The 22,093-nt window shown below is 44.5% G+C and overlaps 1 protein-coding gene across 2 annotated transcripts in view; it reads right to left on the bottom strand.

The window, feature by feature from the left end:
* Positions 1–2,418: 2,418 nt before the first annotated feature.
* Positions 2,419–22,093, bottom strand: part of mRpS22 (mitochondrial ribosomal protein S22) — a 67,553-nt gene continuing 47,878 nt past the window's right edge. The window contains exons 3-8 of one of the 2 annotated variants that reach the window (XM_068344764.1): positions 20,333–20,497; positions 12,126–12,269; positions 8,893–9,122; positions 8,477–8,582; positions 5,152–5,288; positions 2,419–2,559 (exon numbers count right to left, since the gene is read on the bottom strand). In XM_068344764.1, the coding sequence (XP_068200865.1) occupies positions 5,166–5,288; positions 8,477–8,582; positions 8,893–9,122; positions 12,126–12,269; positions 20,333–20,497 (768 nt within the window). In that variant the 3' untranslated portion in view covers positions 2,419–2,559; positions 5,152–5,165. Of the gene's footprint in view, positions 2,560–5,058; positions 5,289–8,476; positions 8,583–8,892; positions 9,123–12,125; positions 12,270–20,332; positions 20,498–22,093 lie in introns of those variants that run through there. The other variant, XM_068344763.1, reaches the window with a different exon arrangement.

Genomic DNA, 22,093 nt, shown 5'->3' with positions numbered 1-22,093 from the left:
TCCTTATACTGAAAATATGGGAGACCAAGACCCCCCCAGTGACTTCCGCGATGCAAACATCGTTACCATCTTCAAGAAGGGAGACAGGGAGAACTGTAAAAACTACCGGGGAATATCACTACTAAGCATCGCGAGTAAGATTTTCGCTCGGATTCTCCTTGACCGCCTCCTTATTCTCGCAGAAGACGTCCTGCCAGAGTCCCAGTGCGGCTTTCGACCTTCCCGCGGGACCATAGACATGATCTTCTGTGCGCGACAACTACAAGAGAAGAGCCTCGAACAACAACAGCCCATAATGTTCATCTTCTGAGATTTGAAAAAGGCCTTCGACAAGGTACCTCGACCTGCCATGTGGGCTGTCCTCAAAAGATATGGCTGCCCACCCGATTTTGTCAAGCTGGTGCGTGCCCTCCATGACAGAATGGTTGGGAGAGTCTGCCACCAGAACTCTATTTCAGACCCATTCCCCATCAACGGCGGCCTGAAGCAGGGCAGTGTTCTGGCCCCGACGTGTTTCTCGCTTTACACCGCAGCAATGCTCAACGAGATTCCCCCAGACACACCCTCAGTCGACCTACGTTTCCGCATGGATGGAGGCGCTTTCAACCTCGCTAGACTCCGCGCCAGAACCAAGACCACCTTGTGTGCAGTGCGAGAACTGCAGTATGCTGACGACAATGCCACCCCAGGTCAGACGGCAGAGGACCTGCAGTCGTTAGCTGATGAATATCTCTGCCTACGAACGTTTTGGGATGCAAGTCAACTCAGACAAAACCAAGACCCTCGTCCAACATCCACAAGGAATGATGCTCCCCAACTTCAATACCACAGTGAATGACCAACCGTTAGAACAGGTGGACCAGTTCTCCTACCTAGGGAGCATCCTAACATCAGATCCCACAAGCAAAAAGGACGTGGAGAACAGGATCAGGGCAGCCCACTCCGCCTTTGGCCGACTCAACTGCCGCGTATTTAACAACCACGCACTGACAATGACCACCAAAATAATGGTGTTCAGGGCAGTAGTCTTCTCCACGCTCCTGTATGCATGTGAAACATGGACGCTATATAGAAATGATATTAAAATCCTAGAACGCTTCCAACAAATGAAACCGAGGCAGATCTTGAAAATCCCCTGGGAGAGCCACACCACCAACATTGAAGTCTTAGAACGTGCCTCGCTGACCAGCGTGGAGGCCACCATCATCCACCACCACCTCCGCTGGATAGGACACGTGCATAGGATGGATCCATCTAGGCTCCCAAAGAAAATATTCTACGGAGAACTGACCCAGGGCACCAGACCACGAGGAGCCCCGAAAATGCGCTATAAAGATCAACTAAAGCGCACCCTGGCTCTAACTGACATCGATCCTTCCTCATGGGAAGAAACAGCCAGGGACAGGAAAACCTGGAGGAGTACAGTACACCATGGCACCGTGGACTTCGAGGAGAGGAGGAGACAAAATGAGGAGGCTAGGAGGAGAAGAAGGAGAGAGCGATTAGAACAGCCCCGCCCACCACCTACCCTCCCTTGTGAACACTGTCCGCGACTCTTCCACCACAGACTAGGACTTAACAGCCACATCAGGCATAAGCACCCACCCCACAGATAGGAGGCTGATGGCTAACGACAGAACCCAATACTCGGACACGAGCGGTCGCTGACGACGACGACGACCTGGCATTTTATGTATTGTCGTCCTTATGTAGTGGAGGCTTCAAAGATTCTTTATATTGGTCTTATAGGTAAATAATCTTCCAGAACTGCCAGTATTTCTGTGCGTACCTCTAACTTGGATGCACTTTATAAAGTCAAGTCAATTCCATTATTTTTGCCGAGGCATACTCTCGATAGCATTGGACTGCATGGTGTCATACCATCCTGACTAAAATTGCAGAAGTCATGCTTTGCAATTAAAAAAATACTAAGGTAACAGCACGAACTTGGAGTCGACGGGTTTTATAAGCTCTTTATATAACTCACTTCCAGAATGGAACTTTCTTCCTTCCTCCATATGATTTTAATCTTCTGACCTGCTTTTGCTTAAGATCAGCTTTGTTGTAATCTAAGGAGAGATTCAATAAAGTTCTTACAATAATTTTCTTTCTCTTTCATGTCAATAAGAAACTGTGTGGACTCATCTAAATCTCTTCAGCATAAGGACAAAAAGGTAAACTGTACGCTGTTCCTTATCCACTTCAAGTTAGTTTCCAGTACAAAAAAACAAAAAAAACCTACAAAACACATTTCAATAGCTGCATTGTGAAATTTTACAAATTAGTCAATAAACTTTTAGAAACAAGACTTAAATATGACAAAATTTAAAATATAAAAAAGGAGAAGAAATCTGACTATCAAAATAAGTTTCAGCTTCAAAAGATATACAGTACAGTATAAGAAATTATGATCCTTAACTTACAATAATTTTGATGAACATGGCACGTCATGAATGCAAAATGGTGAAATACTGCACACCTTAATTAGTAGTTACATCTTGTTAGTACTGTACTTGCTTTTATATCTATATATTTTCATTTCATGGACACACATGCCTTCTGTAAGAAAAAGTAAAATCATAAAATTTTTATCTTGCAAATAAACAGTTCATAAAACAAGAGAAAATTTTTACTACTGTACAGGGGAAATGGCAGTCATATGATGGGCGAGAGCTTACTGATTAGCTTGCGTCCCCAGACTTCATGCCAACAATTCTACTTCTCAACTTTTTTATGTATAAATCTAAATAATTATAAATATTGTACAGGTATACGTATTGACTTAAAAGCTCAAGATAGACACGACTAGTGAAATCTAACCAAGGCCCTATGTGTCAATAGGAGTGGGAGGAGGACATGATGATTGTATAAGTTTCAACGAATTGAGACAATTCTTTCATATCTGACCCTCACACGTGTGCTATGTCCTTTGGTTGTTACTTCTGGTACTGTTCTACAGTACTTTAATCGTATACTGAAAACTACTGTAACACTCTCAATGAGTGGCACCAAGCCTGCTTGCAGACTTTTAGTGTTGGTTTCAGTTTAATAAATTTTACAGGTGCATAAAATATTTCTATTCATTTTAATTTCTGTTATTCATGCATTTTTCATGTTCATTTAAGTGTACCTTAATGATTACACCCCTACTTCTTCCCTCTATCTGTATTTTCCTTTTTCCTTACTATCCTTATTGTCTTTTATTCCTCATTCCAACTATATTTTTACTTACAGTATTTACTATTTGTATTAATTTTTAAGGAAGATTTAGCATAGACAAATTTACTGCATAAAATGTTGCATAAATTAATTTACATGTCTTATTAAATAAAACTCTAACACATATTCCTATTTACTATTTTCAACCTACCCCTCCATTCCTCTATAGACAGAGTTAAGTAAAGTACAAAGGATATTTGGTTAGCTGTTAATAAAGCAATTGCCAATAACTTAACCGGTAATGAACGAATTCTAGAAATGAACTGTGTTCAGCTCCATGTACAATATTTTTCTAAATCTAATAAACACCTGTCAGAAACAATAGTTGATGACACAAAGTTATCAACTTTAACAATCTAAATGGCAGCAAAGAAAAATTTTGGTTAAATTTTGGTATTTAATTTAACTAACAGATTTACAGACGCAACCAGTGGTCAATCGCAGTTTATGGTGTTCGGGAAAAAACTGCAACTCATAAATTCTGCCCGACACATTCAGCAAGCTGAAAGCTAATATAACTTTTTCATATTGGTCAGGTCATCATCACCCAAGTGTATGTCCAGTAACTATCTTCCTTGATCTTACACCATCTATTCACACATACTTTTGATAGCTTCTGCACTTGAATGCCAAAAGATGACCATCACCAACATCCATTACTTATTTGCTTGCCTACTAATTTTATCCTATCTTACTCATTGCCTTTTTGTCACACCAAATCTGCATCAAAATCAAGAATGGATAAGGAGACAATAAATCCAAAGAAGTCTCTCATTCCTAATCATCTGTAGCCAATGCTTCATTTTTCAAAAGTAACTCACTCTTGAGTTTCAAATACAAGAATAAAATATGCATCGAGTTATTTTTCCGACCTTATGTCGGTTTCTATGTTGTAAAATAATTCTCAATTGCTGTACTGAGCAGTGCTATATTACACATGGAAACTTGATGTAGATTTCTGGTTTTTACAAGCAAGTTATATGTAATTTTTTTGTTCACTATGTGCATGGGGAACATGTAAATTTATAAGGCAAAAATCTGACCTACATTGAAAATCCCCTTAAGATGGGTCTCTTAGAACCAATTAACGTCATATTACTATCTAAATAATACATACATATACCAAGGCACTTCCCCAATTTTGGGGGGTAGCCGACAACAAATGAAACAAAAACAAAAAAGGGGACCTCTACTCTCTACGTTCCTCCAGCCTAACAAGGGACTCAACTGAGTTCAGCTGGTACTGCTAGGGTGCCACAGCCCACCCTCCCACATTATCCACCACAGTTGAAGCTTCATAATGCTGAATCCCCTACTGCTGCTACCTCCGTGGTCATCTAAGCCATTGGAGGCAGCAGCAGGGCCTACCAAAACTGCGTCACAATCGCTCGCCATTCATTCCTATTTCTAGCACGCTCTCTTGCCTCTCTCACATCTATCCTCCTATCACCCAGAGCTTTCTTCACTCCATCCATCCACCCAAACCTTGGCCTTCCTCTTGTACTTCTCCCATCAACTCTTGCATTCATCACCTTCTTTAACAGACAGCCATTTTCCATTCTCTCAACATGGCCAAACCACCTCAACACATTCATATCCACTCTAGCTGCTAACTCATTTCTTACACCCGTTCTCACTCTCACCACTTCGTTCCTAAACCTATCTACTCGAGATACACCAGCCATTCTCCTTAGACACTTCATCTCAAACACATTCAATTTCTGTCTTTCTTTTTAACATTTTCTTTATTTATACATGAAAAGAAAATACTGTACTGCAAACAGTTCTCAAAAGACCTTAAGATTTAATAGGGTAAAAAGTTGTATTTATAGTACAGTATATTGTATAATCATATATTTACATTTCAAGCCTAAAAAAAAAATTTTAATCCTCATAACTTCATACAATTTATAAACAAGTACTCGATCATACATTATTACGTCAAATTACAATCCGTGTGACTTCTGTACGGTTTCTTCATACTGCTGTCGTTCGTGAAGCAAATCCTCGTACTGCTGAATTGCGAGCTGAAGCTGAGGTCGACGCAATGAATCTTCCTGTGCGTATGTCTACAAATACACGGAAAAAAAAAAAAAATTATAGATAAAAAAAATAAATCCTTACTTTACTAAGAATATAAAAAAAGGCATTACCTTTCATTGCAATGTGATTTTAGATAAAGTTCATTCTAACTATCTAATAGTCTAATTTTTATTTCTAAGCAAATATTTTCTTCCTCTGTTTTTGGGGTTAATGTGCTGAGTGGCCCTCAAGAATTGTCATGTGAAAGACAGGGGAATCCAATACAACAAATAAATACCAACAAAATATTGTTCTCCCTTCATCACAGCACAGTCAGGTAACTGTCAAATTAGGTAGAGTTTGATAGCTTCTAATATTGTTACTGTGATATTTTTAGCAATGGTGTTAATGTAATAAATGCAACTAATATTTTCATCTCAGAATGTTGTTTATTTTGGGTTTTTGGCATTTGCCATTTGAAGTCCTGTCTTACAGTTATTTGCGTAAAGTGTACACAACCTGCCTATGTTGTTGTGATAACATGAGAGTACTTAGGAGAAAGTATTTTGTTGACTCTTTGCCTGTGTTGTTTCCAGTTTTTTAACAAGAGCTTCTGGCAGCATGATTTATAGAGGTTTTTCTTTTTATGTGACTGGGGTTTGATTCCAATGAGAAGTAACCAGATTAATAGGACTTTGCAATTTACCTAGTGGGCTAAAGTTTGATCACAAAAATATTTAGACACCAACCTCAGTTATGCTAAAGGGTTTGGAATAATTTTATGCCTTGAACCTATAGCTAACATATATCAAAAGGTTTTTGGGGCAATCAACCCACAGGAAGGATACGATTGGTAACTGAATACTGTATCCGAAAATTATTCATTGGTACTCTTTCTGTATTTTCAATTTTCATTTTATATACAGTTTGTAAATATAATATGGTCAGGGGGGAGGTGGCCACCTCCGTCCCTAAGGATGACTTTTCATTACATATCAGGTGAAACTCCTTTATTCCCCTACAGGTAAAACCCATGTACACAAGAGGTGAGCTACCCTTCAATCTGCACTCTTTGGTGGACTTAAGAGTTTCTCCTTTACTTAAACCAGATGGCTTTGTCACTCGCAGTCCAAAAGAAAAGGCAACCCTTTTGGCTGATGTGCTTGACTGTAAGGAGAGTAATGAAAAACTTGATCTTCCTTAGGCTAAACTAACTAGTTTAGCCTTTTGGTCCCAAGATATTAAAACTCTCTTGATGGACTGTGATGCTTATGGATGTATAGACACAAATGGCATTTTTCCTTTTTTATAAAGACTGCTTATTTCTTTGCATCTAAGTTATCTGTTATTTCCACCAGTTAGCAAGTAGAGGCTCCCTGTTGGAGAATTGGTAATGTTACTCCATCATGTAAATATGTCTATGATAGCTCTAGTGTAGCTGATTACAGCCCAATTTCCATAACTTCCATATCAAAATTCTGAAATATCTTTTGGCAAAACGTCTAAATAGATTAACAGAAGGTAATCATCTGTTCCATAGCTTGCAATTTGGCTTTCATAAAGGCCTTGGAGCATGTGATGCCATTCTTATAATCTCCAATGCTGTATAAAAATTCCTTGATTCTAGTCAGTTAGTCCATACGACTGGCCTTGATTTTAACGATGCCTTTGGCCGTGTTAATCATGATGCCTTTGTTTTCAAACTAAAACAGTTGGGAGGTGGGTCTTTTCTTAGCTTCATTGAATTTCTAAGTAATAAATTGCAAATAGTTGTTGTTATTGGACAACCACAGTGAGTATAAGCATGTAATACTTTTCATACTATATACACACATGTGGTTTGGTCTAGAAAACAAGCTCGTTACACATGCAGATGATGCTATTCTCTTTGCACCAATTCCATCTTCTGAATGTAGATCTGGGGTTGCTGAATCCCTTAATAGAGATCTAGCTAATATAATTTTATGGTGCAAATTATGATACATGAAATTAAACCCCAAAAAACACCATGACTGCAAGTAGGTTGAGGACAGTGGCTCCTCAACATCCAGATCTCAGCATTAATAATGTTTCTTTAAGTCTTCATGACTCTCTTAAAATTTTAGGTATGATTTTTGATAACAAATTTACTTTAGAGAAACACATTTGGCCTGTTTCTTCTTCAATTACATTATAAATTGGCTCACTGAAAAAGTCTCTTAAGATTTTTGATGACCAATCTATTCTGGAGAAGTGTTTGAATTCTCTCATTTTGCCTTGTTTCGAGTATTGTTCTCCTGTCCGGTCTTCAGCTGCTGATTCTCATTTTAATTTGTTGGACAAAACCTTACGGTCTATTAAATTTCTTATTCCTGATCTAGATATTAATCTCTGGCACAGTCATTCAGTTAGTTCTCTATGCATGTTGCCATAAATTTTTTATAATTCTGACTATCCTTTGCATTCAAATCTTCCCAAATAATACTCTCCTGCTCATAATACTAAGAATGTAGTTAATTTTAATAGCCATGCTTTCTCCATCGCAAGTCTTAATACTACACAGTATTCTAGAAGTTTTATTCCAGCTGGGAAAAAATTGTGGAATGATCTTCCCGGTTGAATTGTTGAAATTGTTGAAAAGTTCAAAATTGCAAAGAATGTTCTAATGTCCAACAGGCTGGCATAAGTCTAACATTTTAGTTTATTTATGAAAGAGCTATTGTAATATTGTTAATGTTCTTAAAATATTTTATGTTGATTGTTCATTACTTCTCTTGTAATTGATTTCCTTTCCTCATTGGGCTAATTTTCCTATGGAGCCCCTGGGCTTATAGCATCATGCTTTTCCATCTAGGGTTGTAGCTTAGCAAGTAATAATAATAATATAGAATTTAACAGTTGTTTCAGGTCTGCTAAAGACATTCTCTATCTTTAAAGACAAAAGATTTGTAAATTAGTAGGAACAATCATTTGACATCCATTAGGGAAACCAGGGACCCACGGCTGCATCCTTGAGTACTCTCATTAGAAAACTGATCTTCCTAGCTCCTTCATCAACTCTAAACCACATATATGGCAATACTCTGTATCTTTGATCTTCTTAGTTAAGCAAATCTTTTTTACAAATAAATCTGGAATGAGATTATTCATACTTGGTCAAAAGTGATGTCTATTTATTGCACTTCAAAAGTGGAACATTGCAAGAAGTTCTCATGGGCAAAATACGAAAGCAAAACCTTGAAACTACAATACATACCTTAACAAAACTGATATGCTCATTAGGGTCAATGTCTTGAATGGCTGTTTCACCATCTTTGTGGATATGATAATGAAGCTGAATCAAGCTTACACCATCAGATAATCTAAAAGGGAAAATAATGTAAACATTCAAGATACAGGTAAAAAATCACATTCAAAGTAAAATCTTTAAATATCTGACCTTACAAACTAAAATCATATCACCAACTATCTCTTTCAGAAATTCAGTTTTGAAACTCACATGTAAATATGGATATACATTAAAAATAAATTTCAACTCTTTTGGCAGTTTATTTTTTCAAGAGCAACACACTAAAACACTTGAAATATAATACCGTAATATGTAACTACTGTACTGTACAACAAAACTATAAGTTAAATTTACATACAAGGTATAATAGACATTGAACTTACTTTTCCTGTTGTATATACTCTATCAACAACTTATCAATTTTTCTGTGCCAAGCCAGATAGAAACACATAGGTCCATAATGTCGTGTAGAGATTAGCATATCATACTTGCGTTTTTCATCAATTGCCTCGTATGTCATGCTACACACTTTCTGGTAGTCTGGATCATCGGGCTCAAACTGTGTGCATGCTCGGTCCAGTACGAACTCGTATTTTTCTCTTGCTAATACATCCTGAAAATAACGGGAATCTTATAATCAAAATACAATAAGATTTATCTTTAGAAGCTCAATATTTCTTAATTCCAGCTATGACTAATTTTTACCAATTCTTTCGAAGATAAATTCCCCTTATTTTCTTCTTTTTTTTTCTACTATTTGTTGGCTGAAGCACAACAACTTTTCTTCATAGATGTTACATTAGACTTTGGTCTCGAGAACTTCTAGATTTCAAGTCACCATTATCTTAGCTGCAATATAGTTGAATAGATTCATAATCTCATACAACCTAGGTTGAAATCAACTAACACATATAAAATTAATGCAAAAACTCTAAACTGCGCACGTGTGCACGCGCACAGAGAGAGAGAGAGTGCATGTTATCCATGCCTGTAAAGTGAAATTGTCATTAATCAGTTGTAAAGGAAGCTTATAGAAGTTCCCTGTTGTAATGACTGATTGATTAATTTGGCATTTTCTGGCATCCTGCCCTGATTTAACGATGTACAGCATATTGCATAATGGATATATTGCATAAGCCTTCAGAAATCCCATTAATTTCATAAGAAACGGTCACAAAATGACTGAAAAAATACCTCGAGTAATGTGCATAGTAAATATCACAAATATCTAAGTTATTTGCATTTTTCCTAACTTTGATAACAATGTGATTCAGCAAAGCTGGAAATCCTCTGTCAAAATTCATAGCAAGGCGAGGTAGTTACTGTGGGTCGGTAGGTAATTCTCGCTCCCCAGACAATTCATTTAGTGAGAAGTTTGATGATAACCTAGGTCTCGTGGGAACGTTGTGGCAGGAACCGTAATTTCAAAGGGTCAGGTTTGTAAATGTAATTAGATTGAATAAAAGATACTTTTACAAATTTGTGATTTATTTTAACACAAATATAAACACGAACCCTTTAATATGAGACTTATCCTTAGGAGGCTGGAAGCTTCTATAATCAAACTGATTTAAAAGGTGCCACAGTGATGATTCCTGCCAAACAATTGATATCTTGAGAAAAGGTTGTCCAAAGTGAAAGGAGAGGTTAATGTGAATCTTTATAGATTAGTCAGGAAAGCACCAATATCCATCTTAGGATAAGGTGTCCGAAATGTACAGTAACATTTGTAAAAGAAATAGTTTTGCATACATCTCTTATTCATCCTTCCCTTTGTAAGCAGGATGGCGAGATACTTCTACACTAAGTACTGAAAAAATGTTTGGTACGGAAGCTTGCTTGTATCAAACGTCAGATCCATCAAATAATGGCACAACTACAGTATTGCCCCATGAGAGGGGAAAGAAAAGAGGAAATAGATCAAGACATTCTTAACTCTAATCCCCGACGAATGTAGTAACCGTCACCTTGGATGAGATGCTTCCTGTCCGGTGAGGGAGCTAGGTTAACTACAAAACCTGTTATACAGCTACCACAGTCCAAGAGAAAACACACTGAGTGACTTGTGGGTATACTTACGGTGTTCGTGCGGGTGGAGATGCTAATTTAAGTGCCTGTGTTCGTGGGTAGGTGACGGTGTACGTGGTGGCAATCATGCAAGTGGTGACTTGTTTCCTGATATTATATGAATGGAGACTTGTTTCTATTAGATCGTCCGCAATATTGTCTACCATCGTCCCTTTGCTCGCATGAGTCGCCTGATGTCTTGTATCCTATTTGCTGGACTATCGTCTTTGATGGAGTCTCGCTGAATAAGACGGATGAAGGAATATATCAGCGGTGTTGTCCTGACCAATGATACGTGTACCATGTTTGATTCCGTATGGGGCCAAGTTTTAGTTGTACTGTAGGAACATTGGCACCTGTACCTCATACCATCTCACCTTTCTGAGGGTTGGTGGATGGCACCAAACCATGCTACTCACTTTCAAAGTGGAAAGAGATTAGGCAAAACCTCATGAGAATGCACATGACAGGCTATCGTCTTTATCTTTGGCCCAAATGCCGCGTCTGATGGTTCATCAGCAGAGGACGGGGTAAAAAATTCAAGCATGGGGGTTAAGGAAGGAGTGTGCACTACATTTCCTTGCCAGAGGTCGAGGATTTCCTTGGCGTCGGCAATGAAACCACAGGAAGAGAGGATTGACGATCTCCTTCAGCAAGAAGGGGCTCGTCAACTGGCATCTGGTCACATGTTACTTTAGCAGGTGGTGCAGCAGAAAAAGAGGGTACAGCATCAGCTAAATATTTCACCTGGTTTTCTGTGTATGAAATGCCATCGATGCCTAAGAGAGGCTACAATTTCTTTAGGTCCAACTCTGCAAACTTCATTGTAGGTTGTTAAAATAGCAGGCAAACTTCGACGAGGGGAGGAGTATTACCTTCACTGGGGTAAGTTCATATTTCTACGTCTCCTGAAGCTTGCCCTCAAGGGAGATTTCAGTCTCCTCCCCGAAGATAAAACAGCAGTTTGAGTACTGGAAGGCAAGCAGCAGCAGCTACAGAACTTCTTTGGCTTGGGAGTGGATGAACGCCCAACCCCCCCCCCACACCCCCAACCGAAGAGTCTCTTAGACTTCTTTTTCCAACTGTACTCCAACCAATGCAAATGAAAGTCACAACCAGCACTTGTCACATGGGGATGACTCCTACATAAAGGCCACACGAAATGGGGATTCACTTCTTCGTAGCTCATAAACTTGTATCACTTGTGGCCAGGCTTATTGGAGCAAAACTGCATGTTTGCAAATAGGACATCCATCAGATGCAGATTAGCAAACATAATCTAATAAGAGAAAAGAAAATGATTAAGGAAGTCAAGACAAGAAAAACAGAGACTATGTCTATACTGCTCTACGGCTGGAGTTCAAGTGGCTGCTCCGTGCACTGTTGGGTGGGCAGGACTTACTTGCCATCCATCAATAACTACCTACACCTTATACATTTCAAGAGAAATTCCAATGACGCTGAATCATACTCTTATCAAACGATGGTTTGCATTTCTGTAGGAACAAACAGATATTTACTGAATGCATCTTGGACAAAACTATCCCACCTTTAAAGTTTCTTCTTCAAACATTTTAGGTTTAATTAGTTTTCGGCCTGGGCGTGGATTGTAGATCTGATTCATACGTGTTCTCTCATCCCATGATGCCTTTCTTAGGGTCCCATCTGGATCACGCACAACAACAACACGTTTCTGTTGGGAGGAAGGTATACTTAAAATCAAGTCACACGAAAGGGGTAGAGGTTTGATGCTAGTTACCAATTGAAAATTATTATCATTATTACTACCTAAGCTACAACCGTACTTGGAAAAGCATGATGCTATAAGCCTCTGGGCTCCAACATGGAAATAAGCCTAGGATAGGAAATAAGGAAATATGACAAATTTGGAGATAATTTGTATTTTTCCTAACCATACAAACTTTAGCTATTTACATAAGGTTTACTTTCGGCGTAGCTGAAAATGACGAGCCATTAGATTTTTAACGAGGGTTAACTACCCCCCCGCGCTAGTTAGCAAAGGGGTAGGGGAAGGGGTAGCTTGCTACCCCTTCCCCCCCCCCCCCCCCACACAGCGGTGAATTGTCTCACTTCACTTAGAGGTAGGAATTGTCTTGGGGGACAGGGCTGGTGGGCAAATATGTGTAAATAGCTAAGGTTTGTATGGTTAGGAAAAATACAAATTATCTCTGAATTTGTCATTTGTTCTGTAACCGAAATACAAACCACGGTATTTACATAGGGTGACTTACCCCTTAGGAAGGGTGGAAAGTCCCCAGCCTTACTGGCTTTGGCTTTACCCGGGGACTCAGAATCCGAGTGAGCAGCACTCGAGAAAAAGAGTCCCTGTACCTCATAAGTTCCTTTCTCTGCCAGGAACGTGCGGCCTACATAAGCTTGTGTGTGGAGGAATAGAGTGTGACTCGTCCTAAGAAGTTGACCTGGAGTCCTTTAGATGGAATTCTAGGCTAGGACGTTCCCAATACCACCTCATCAGGGTATGGGGGACGCGACAGTATTAACTTAATACTAGGAACACAAGGGAGCATGGTTTACCAGCAGAGGTTGAGGTCAGCTATGCAGAGACCAGGATGCTGCTTTCCCCAAGAGAGAGGAGGATGAAGAAAGAAGTAAGGGCCAGACATACTCTTTCATTCACGCAGACTGAGACCGGGTAACAATACCCTCAACCTTCTGCTACCTGTCCAATAAGGAGCCTGAGGTTAGACCAGCTGTTGTGCAGCCACCACGGGGCCGATAGAAAAAGTATCGAGGCTCCTGTGGGTCACGTCCTGCAGGTAGTGGGCTGTGAAGGTCGTTTGACGCTTCAAGACCCCAGCTTGTAGCACCTGCGTCACAGAGAAGTTTCTCTTAAAGGCCAGGGACGTAGCGATGCCCCTGACGTCGTGTGCTCTAGGCCGACGTGACAGAGGAGGGTCAGGATTCAAGGCGTGATGGATAACCCTTCGAATCCAGGCCGAGATGGTGTTCTTGGTGACCCTCCTCTTAGTCCTTCCCGTGCTTACGAACGTCTGCACGCGGGGAAGAACTGCAGCTGTTCTCTTCAAGTAACGCCTCAGACTCCTTACTGGGCATAATAGCAGCTGGTCTGAGTCGCTTGTTACAGAACGGAGACTCGCGATCCTGAAAGAGTCGAACCGAGGATACGGCACCCCAGGATTCTGAGTCTTGGCAACAAACTCAGGGACGAACCTGAACGTTACCTCCCCCCATCCCCTTGAATGGGCGATGTCGTATGAGAGACCATGAAGTTTACTAACTCGCTTGGCCGAAGCCAAAGCTAGCAGGAAAGCCGTCTTCCAAGACAGGTGGCGATCAGAGGCCTAGCGTACTGGTTCGAAGGGAGGTCTCTTAAGAGCCCTGAGAACCCGAACCACGTTCCATGGAGGAGGTCTCACTTCCGACTGGGGGCAGGTGAGCTCATAGCTACGTATAAGTAAAGAGAGTTCTAGCGAGGAAGAAATGTCCACTCCTTTCAGCCTAAAGGCCAGGCTTAAGGCTGAGCGATAGCCTTTCACCGCCGAGACCGTAAGGCGCATTTCCTCCCGCAAATACACGAGGAACTCCGCTATTGCTGGAATAGTGGCATCGAGTGGAGAGATACCCCTCCCACGACACCAACCACAAAAGACTCTCCACTTCGCCTGGTAGACTCCCGCGAAAGGCTTCAGCAGGTGTCGAGACATTCTTTCCGCAACCTGCTGCGAAAAGCCTCTCTCCGTGAGGGGACGCTGGATAGTCTCTGGGCGTGAAGCCAAAGCGAGGCTACGGCTTTGTGGTAGATGTTGCAATGTGGTTGCCTGAGTAGCTCGTTTCGTGGGGGAAGTTCTCTCGGAGGTTCCGTTAGGAGTTGCAGAAGGTCCGGGAACCATTCCGCGTGATGCCATAGCGGAGCTACTAAGGTCATTGACAGGTTGACCGATAGTCTGGTCTTGTTGAGCACCCTTCTCATCAGACAAAATGGTGGGAAGGCGTACACGTCGATGTTGTCCCACCGTTGTTGGAAGGCATCTTGCCAGAGAACCTTGGGGTCCGGGACTGGGGAGCAGTACAGAGGCAGCTTGAAATTCAAGGCTGTCACGAACAGGTCCACTGTCGGGGAACCCCACAAAGTCAGGACTTTGTTGGCTATCTGAGGATCCAAAGACCACTCGGTACTCACTATCTGCAAAGCTCTGCTCAGACTGTCGGCGAGCACATTCCTCTTGCCAGGAATGAAGCGAGCTGATAGTGTTATTGAGTGGACTTCGGACCACCTCAATCTCTACTGCAAGATGGGATAGCTTGTTGATATAAGCCACTACCATGGTGTTGTTGCTCATCACCACCACGGAGTGGCCCGCCAGGGTCCGTTGGAACTGTTGAAGGGCCAGATACACGGCCTTCATCTCTAGCAGGTTGATGTGTAGGTACTTTTCTGATTCTGACCAAAGGCCTGAGACCCTCTGGTTCAGAATGTGGGCCCCCCCCCACCCTTCTTTTGACGCGTCCGAGAACAGTGTCAAATCCGGGGGAAGGCCGAGAAGATCCACTCCCTTTCGTAGGTTTTCGTCGATCAGCCACCACCGCAGGACCGCCTGTTCTGTGGGTCCCATAGGGACCAGAGAGTCCAGGGAATCGGTGCCCTGATTCCAACGGGACTTGAGCCGCCATTGCAGGGATCTCATCCTGAGACGGCCGTTCGGGACCAGACGGGCCAGGGAGGCTAGGTGACCTAAAAGACGTAACCGTGATTGGGCTGGAAGCTCTTCCCGCCTGAGGAAGGGCTCTGCAACCCTCCTCAGCCTTGCTATCCTGTTGTCTGATGGAAAGGCTTTGTGGAGATTGGTGTCCAAGATCATGCCTAGATATACTAGTCGTTGGGTCGGCTGCAGAGAGGACTTCTCGAGATTTACCATGATCCCCAGATCTTGGCAAAGTCCCAGAAGCCTGTCTCGGTGTCGAAGAAGGGTCGACTTGGAGTCTGCTAGGATCAGCCAGTCGTCCAGATATCGGAGGAGATGGATGCCGTTCCTGTGCGCCCACGACGAAATCAGGGTGAACACTCTGGTGAACACCTGAGGTGCTGTGGAGAGACCGAAGCACAGTACCTTGAACTGGTAGGTCTTGCTGTCTAGGCTGAATCTCAAGTACTTCCTGGAAGACGGATGGATTGGGATCTGGAAGTACGCGTCCTTCAGATCCAGTGTGCACATGAAGTCTTGTGGTCTCACTGCTTGTCTGACCGTGTCCGCTGTCTCCATGCTGAACGAAGTTTGTTTGACAAACTTGTTCAGAGCTGAGAGATCGATGCCGGGTCTCCAGCCTCCAGACGCCTTCTTTACAAGAAAGAGTCGACTGAAGAAGCCAGGGGAGCCGTCGACGACCTCTTGGAGAGCATCCTTCTTGAGCATGGTCTCGACTTCTGCCCGAAGGGCTAGCCCCTTTGCCGATTCCATGGCATAGGAGCTCAACGACACTGGATTCGCTGTCAGGGGAGGTTGAGATGTTGTGAATGGGATGCGATATCCTTGGCCAATCACAGAGACCGTCCAGGAATCGCCACCATGTTGCTGCCACCTGTGCACGCAACTTTGTAGGCATCCCCCCACAGGTGAACACGCAGGGGGACTGCCAATCCTTGCGTTTATGGCCACGGCCGCTCCCACTAGGATTCCTGCCTGCCCTGGAGGACTTTCCGCCCCTCTTGTCCTTGACAGGAAAGGGCTGTGGCTTAGACACCTTCGTCTTAGCTGCCGGAGCCTGCTTCGGTGTCCTAAGAGGCTGCTGTTGATGCTGTTGTGGAGCTGGAGGCTTGTAGGGCCGAGATGTGAGGGCCCTTTGGAGGAGCGAATCATGATTCGACTTCCTCCACCTCTCAGCTGTGCGTTCTAAATCCTTGGGCTCAAACAAGCTTCCTCCAAGGATGGAGGAGTGTCTGAGCCTGCAGACATCCACGACGGGGACCTTCGGACGGAACTTCTCGGTCACCGCATCACGTCGCTTTAAGATCGAGTTGCCCCACAGGGTGGTAACCTGGTGGGCCAGGAACTAGATGGAGCGAGTGCCCGAGAGGAGGAAGGTCTCCAGGGCCTTCCTATTGCTCTCCTTAGACAAGTCCTCGGAGCGCAATAGGATGCCCAGAGAACCCAGCCAGACGTCCAGCCACGAAGTGGCCTGCATGGCACACTTCGCGACCTTCTCCTGGCTAAGGATCTCCGATGCCGAGAATGTCACCTGCCGGGAGGAGAGCTTTTCGAGAGGAATTCCCCTTGTGAGCTCTTCTACCGAGTGGTGGAGGGGAAGAGCTATACAGTACTGGACTCCCCATGATCTCAAAGTACCTCCTCTGCTGTAAACGAGGAAGTGGGAGGAGTTTGTTCCCGGCAGAAGAACGGCTGGAGGAGCCGAGTTCCAAGAGCTGGGCTTCGACCTTGTCTCTGGCACTCTTCACCCCCTGGGACCAAGGCAAAGCTGCACTGGCCCTTGGGGGTTTATGGGTATCATAGACTTGGTCTAGGACCGTATCCTTGCCTTCGCGAGGGGCAATCTCCGGGTCCTTGAACCTGTTGAGTTGCCTCATCAGATTCAAGACCTGCCAGAAGGCATGCTCCGACTTGTGCTACTCTCCTCCCTGTGGACTGGCAGCTAAGTCTCCCGTCCCCAAAGGCTCTTCTTGGGGAGACACGTGGACGTTCTCCCGGGGTCTGGTTGGCTCTGGTCGGATCCGTGAAGACGCCTTAGGAATCGTCTTTGAGTCCTTGGGTTCCCTCCTGGGCGGGATACAGGACTCCAGCAAAGAGGTACGGAAGGTACCTTCCACGCGAGACGTTTCTCTTCCTGGAGGTGGGGATCCTCCCATTGGTGCCGTGGGAGAGGCCCTCACCTCGCTGGACTCTCCTGAGGACGGAAAAGCTTCGTCCACAGGAGAAGGAGAAAACGACCGCGAAGGGGATGGAGCCTTCCTGCTGGACCTCTTAGGAGCCAACTTCTCCCTGGGAGAAGTCACCACGAAGTCCACTCTCTCCTTCTCTTCAGCAGGGGCGAGTCTGTCTTTGGTTTGAGTCCCAGATCAGCGAGGGCCGGCTTCACAGCCTGCACCACCGCTTTCATCAGGTGACCAAACCAAGACTGACGGATGACCGACGCAGTGTCAGTAATCCCCGCTGGAGGGAAGGGGATCTCCTGATCCTTCGGAGTGGACGCAACGGGGCCTGCCTGAAAAGAAGAAAGGGAAGAATGTTGCCTGGACCTCTCCGGTGACTTCCTGGTCCTGGGTGAGAGCCCTGGAAGTACGCGTCCCTGTCGGAAACAAGCGCTGCGGATCCCAGCGAGAATGGGGGTCGCGCGTGGGCGACTGCTGGAGCGCGGGCGAGTGGGCGCGCTGGCGAGTAGGTGAAGGTGCGCGCAGGCATGCAGGTGAATGAGCGCGCGAGGGTAGAGGAGAACGCTGTCGGTCAGGAGAACGATGGTGTGCAGGAGATCGACGGCGCACTGGAGATCGATGGCGCATGGGCGAGCCATGGCGAGTTGGCGAACGCTGGCGGGTTGGAGAGCGATGGCGCATTGGCGCATGATGGCGCGCAGGTGATTTAACGCGTATGCGCGTCGGAGACCTGTGACGATCCGAGTCATGGGCGCGCTGGAGCGTTGGCGAGCGCTTGCGCACAGGAGATCGTTGGCATGCAGGAGGGTGTCGATGCGCAGTCAGCTGGGGCGCAGGATCAGATGGTGAGGAACTGCGCAAGGGCGAACGCTCGCGGTCGGGCTCACAAGAAGACTCGTGGGCGCGCAGGAACTCTTGAAGTGCGCACCAGAGTGCGCGCGCGCTGTTGCGCAGGCGAAGATGGGCGCACAGGTGCGCGAGGGTGAGGCAAAGGAGTAAGGTCCTTGCCTTCGTCCAGATCCGAAGATCTAGGGCGCGTGGGTGTGCGTCAGCGCGCAGGGCGCATCAGGAACAAGGTGCGCAAGTGCGCGCTGACGAGCAGGAGATCGTGGGCGCTCAGGAGAACGATGGCGCGCAGCAGGAACAGAAGGGCGCTGACGGCTAGCAGGAGATTGCTGGCGAGGCGAGTTTGAAGGCTGCAGCTCTGGAGAGCGCATGTGCGCTACTGCGCGAACGCGCAGGGGAACCCTAACACGCAAGGGATTTACCCACACAGTGGGAATCGTCCCTTTGCCCCGAAGAGACCGGTGCCCGTCGGATGACGGGATGAGAAGGCGCCTGCTGCGCATCTGCATCCAGGGGCGATGGCAGGCCGGAAGGACTGGAAGGTCTTGCAGGCGTAGGAGATCGTGAGCGATCTACGGAGAGGTCCAAGGACGTGGCTGCGACGGTCCACTCCCGACGAGAAGAATCCTCTGCAGGGGAAGGCGGCGATGAAGAAGACCCGAAGAGGCGCCTCAACTCCCTTGTAGGGAGAAGGAAGGCCTCTACGGCGAAGAGGAGGACGAGCCTTACGGCGAAGGCAACCACGAGGAAGGGCATCCACATCTTCGGTCCTCCGAAGAGGAATCTCTGTCAGTGAGCTCCCCCGAGGAGGAAACGCACCCGCAGGAGAGACCGTGGGACTCAACTTTCCTCTCGAAGGATGTTTGGAGGAGGAGGCTAAGCCTTCAGCAACGTCCGCAACAGCAGCAGCAGCAGAGGTTTGACCAGACCCGTCGGAAGCCTCTGCCACAACAACGCCAACAATAGACAGAGGGTCTACCTTTGCTATTACCGGCGATTGCTCGACAGCTGCCCCCAACTGGATCAGGTCAAACAGGGCTTCCTTGGAGGGCAAGCCCTTAGTCCCAAGGAAGCCCAAAGCTGAAAGAGATCATTATTAGACACAGCATGGTCATCATCATAATGAGAATCAATATCCTCCCCCGGAGGAGGAGGGGGAGCTGCCTCGCTATGGGAGGCAACGCCCTCTCCCGCACCCCGAGAGGTCGGGAAACAGAACAATGGCCTACGCTACCACTCGACGGCCTCTCACGAGAGACCGACTGAGTGGGAGCTTCGGAGGAGGTTCGGGCGGCGGAATAAGAGTCCTTGGAGCCTTCCTTCTTCAAGGCAGCCCTTGAAGGAGAAAAGTCTCTCTTGGATTTCTTCTTACGCCGCCGGGCAAACCTCTCCTACTGGGGGGTAGACCACTCCCTGCACTCACTACAAGTTAAGTCTCTATCACACCGTTGACTTTGACACTGCGGGCAAAGGGTGTGAGGATCCGTCTCGACCGCCGACATGAAAGTTCCACGGGCGGCCGGGGAGTCCAGGGCACTTGCGCATAATTGCGATGAAGGTAGAGGCCAACTTCCAAACACACAAAGCTGAAGAAAAAGAAAAAACAGATTAAGGCTGTCAAAGCGAGGACGAAAGACAGACACGTCTGCTCATCGTCCGAGCCAAAAGGGAAGTGAGACAATTCACTGGTGTGGGGGGGGAGGGGTAGCAAGCTACCCCTTCCCCTACCCCCTTGCTAACTAGCGCGGAGGTGGTTAACCCTCGTTAAAAATCTAATGGCTCGTCATTTTCAGCTACGCCGAAAGTAAACCCTATGTAAATAGCGTGGTTTGTATTTCGGTTACGGAACAAACGGGTCTTTTCTAAATTCCATAATGTTTGTGACCAATATGAAGAATTTACATAAACCTCTAGGATGCAAAACTTAGTAGAAAGTCACCCAAAAAGTAAATGGAATGATTAAAATACTTGAAAATTCTGTGTATCGATATAAAAGTATTTGGAAGAAAAATCTTAATACTTACTCTATCCGACATCCCATAAGTGATGTCAGTAAAAATTAATTTTGCAGTTTCGTACCCAATCAATGCCGGGTCTCTTGAAAGAACTTCATCGATAGTTTCTCTCTCCTTCATAACCGGAGGCATTTGGAGAATCTTATCGGACTTTTCTTTTGCTTCTGCTATTTGCTGAAATAAAGGGAAAAAAGTAACAACACCATAACAATAACAAATTATAACCTAAATTCTACTAACTTCATATGTACCTATGAATAAAACTAGTTATCTAGTGGGCTTGTTAATTTGACGACCTCTAGATAAAACAGTTAAGAAAATTTAAATTACCCTTTCCTTTGCACCCTCCCTCCTACAAATTACCTACCAAACCTTCCCCAACCACTGGGAGGAAACAGATTATCACAACAGTGTAGGGAAAAAGGCAAAGATCTTTTCAGATTTAAGTAGCCTTTAACACCGAAGGTAAATACCACCTCAAAAGTAGAGAGAAGGGTGGTCACTGGTTCTATTCAGTGGTAATTATGGACATAGTAGACTTTAGTTTAAAATGTTATTTTTATAATAAAATGAATTTTTGAATATACTTACCCGGTGATTATATAAGCTGCAGCTCTGCTGCTCGACAGAAAACACTACGTTAAAAATCCGCCAGCGATCGCTATGCAGGTAGGGGGTGTACTTCAACAGCGCCATCTGTCGTGCAGGTACTCAGTACTCAATGTAAACAAAGAACTCAATTTTCTCCTCGGTCCACTGCGTCTCTATTGGGGAGGAAGGGAGGGTCCTTTAATATATAATCACCGGGTAAGTATATTCAAAAATTTATTTTATCATAAAAATAACATTTTTCAATATTTAACTTAGCCGGTGATTATATAAGCTGATTCACACCCAGGGGGGTGGGTAGAGACCAGCAATAAATGTTTACATTATTATGAGCTAAGGATTTTTTATTTCATTTTAGCAGTTATCAAAATAACAAACATAAAATAAATAAGTACCTGGTAAGGAAGTCGACTTGAACAATTACTCTGCCTTTTTAAGTACGTCTTCCTTACGGAGCCTCGCGATCCTCTTAGGATGCTGAGCGACCCCTAGGAGCTGAAGTATCAAGGGTTGCAACCCATACTACAGGACCTCATCAAAACCTCTAATCTAGGCGCTTCTCAAGAAAAGAATTTGACCACCCGCCAAATCAACCAGGATGCGAAAGGCTTCTTAGCCTTCCGGACAACCCAAAAACAGCAGTAAAAAAATTTCAAGAGAAAGATTAAAAAGGTTATGGAATTAGGGGAATGTAGTGGTTGAGCCCTCACCCACTACTGCAATCGCTGCTACGAATGGTCCCAGGGTGTAGCAGTTCTCGTAAAGAGACTGGACATCTTTAAGATAAAAAGACGCGAACACTGACTTGCTTCTCCAATAGGTTGCGTCCATTATACTTCGCAGAGATCTATTTTGTTTAAAGGCCACTGAAGTTGCGACAGCTCTAACTTCATGTGTCCTTACCTTCAGCAAAGCTTGGTCTTCCTCACTCAGATGGGAATGAGCTTCTCGTATTAACAGTCTGATAAAATAGGATAAGGCATTCTTTGACATAGGCAAAGATGGTTTCTTAACAGAACACCATAAAGCTTCTGACTGTCCTCGTAAAGGTTTAGTTCGTCTTAAATAGAACTTAAGAGCTCTAACAGGGCATAAGACTCTTTCTAGTTCATTTCCAACCATATTTGATAGGCTTGGAATATCGAACGATTTCGGCCAAGG

The sequence above is a fragment of the Palaemon carinicauda genome, chromosome 21 (genome assembly GCF_036898095.1).
Source record: "Palaemon carinicauda isolate YSFRI2023 chromosome 21, ASM3689809v2, whole genome shotgun sequence".
Taxonomy (NCBI): Eukaryota; Metazoa; Arthropoda; class Malacostraca; order Decapoda; family Palaemonidae; genus Palaemon; species Palaemon carinicauda.
This window is presented reverse-complemented; position numbering and strand designations above follow the sequence as displayed.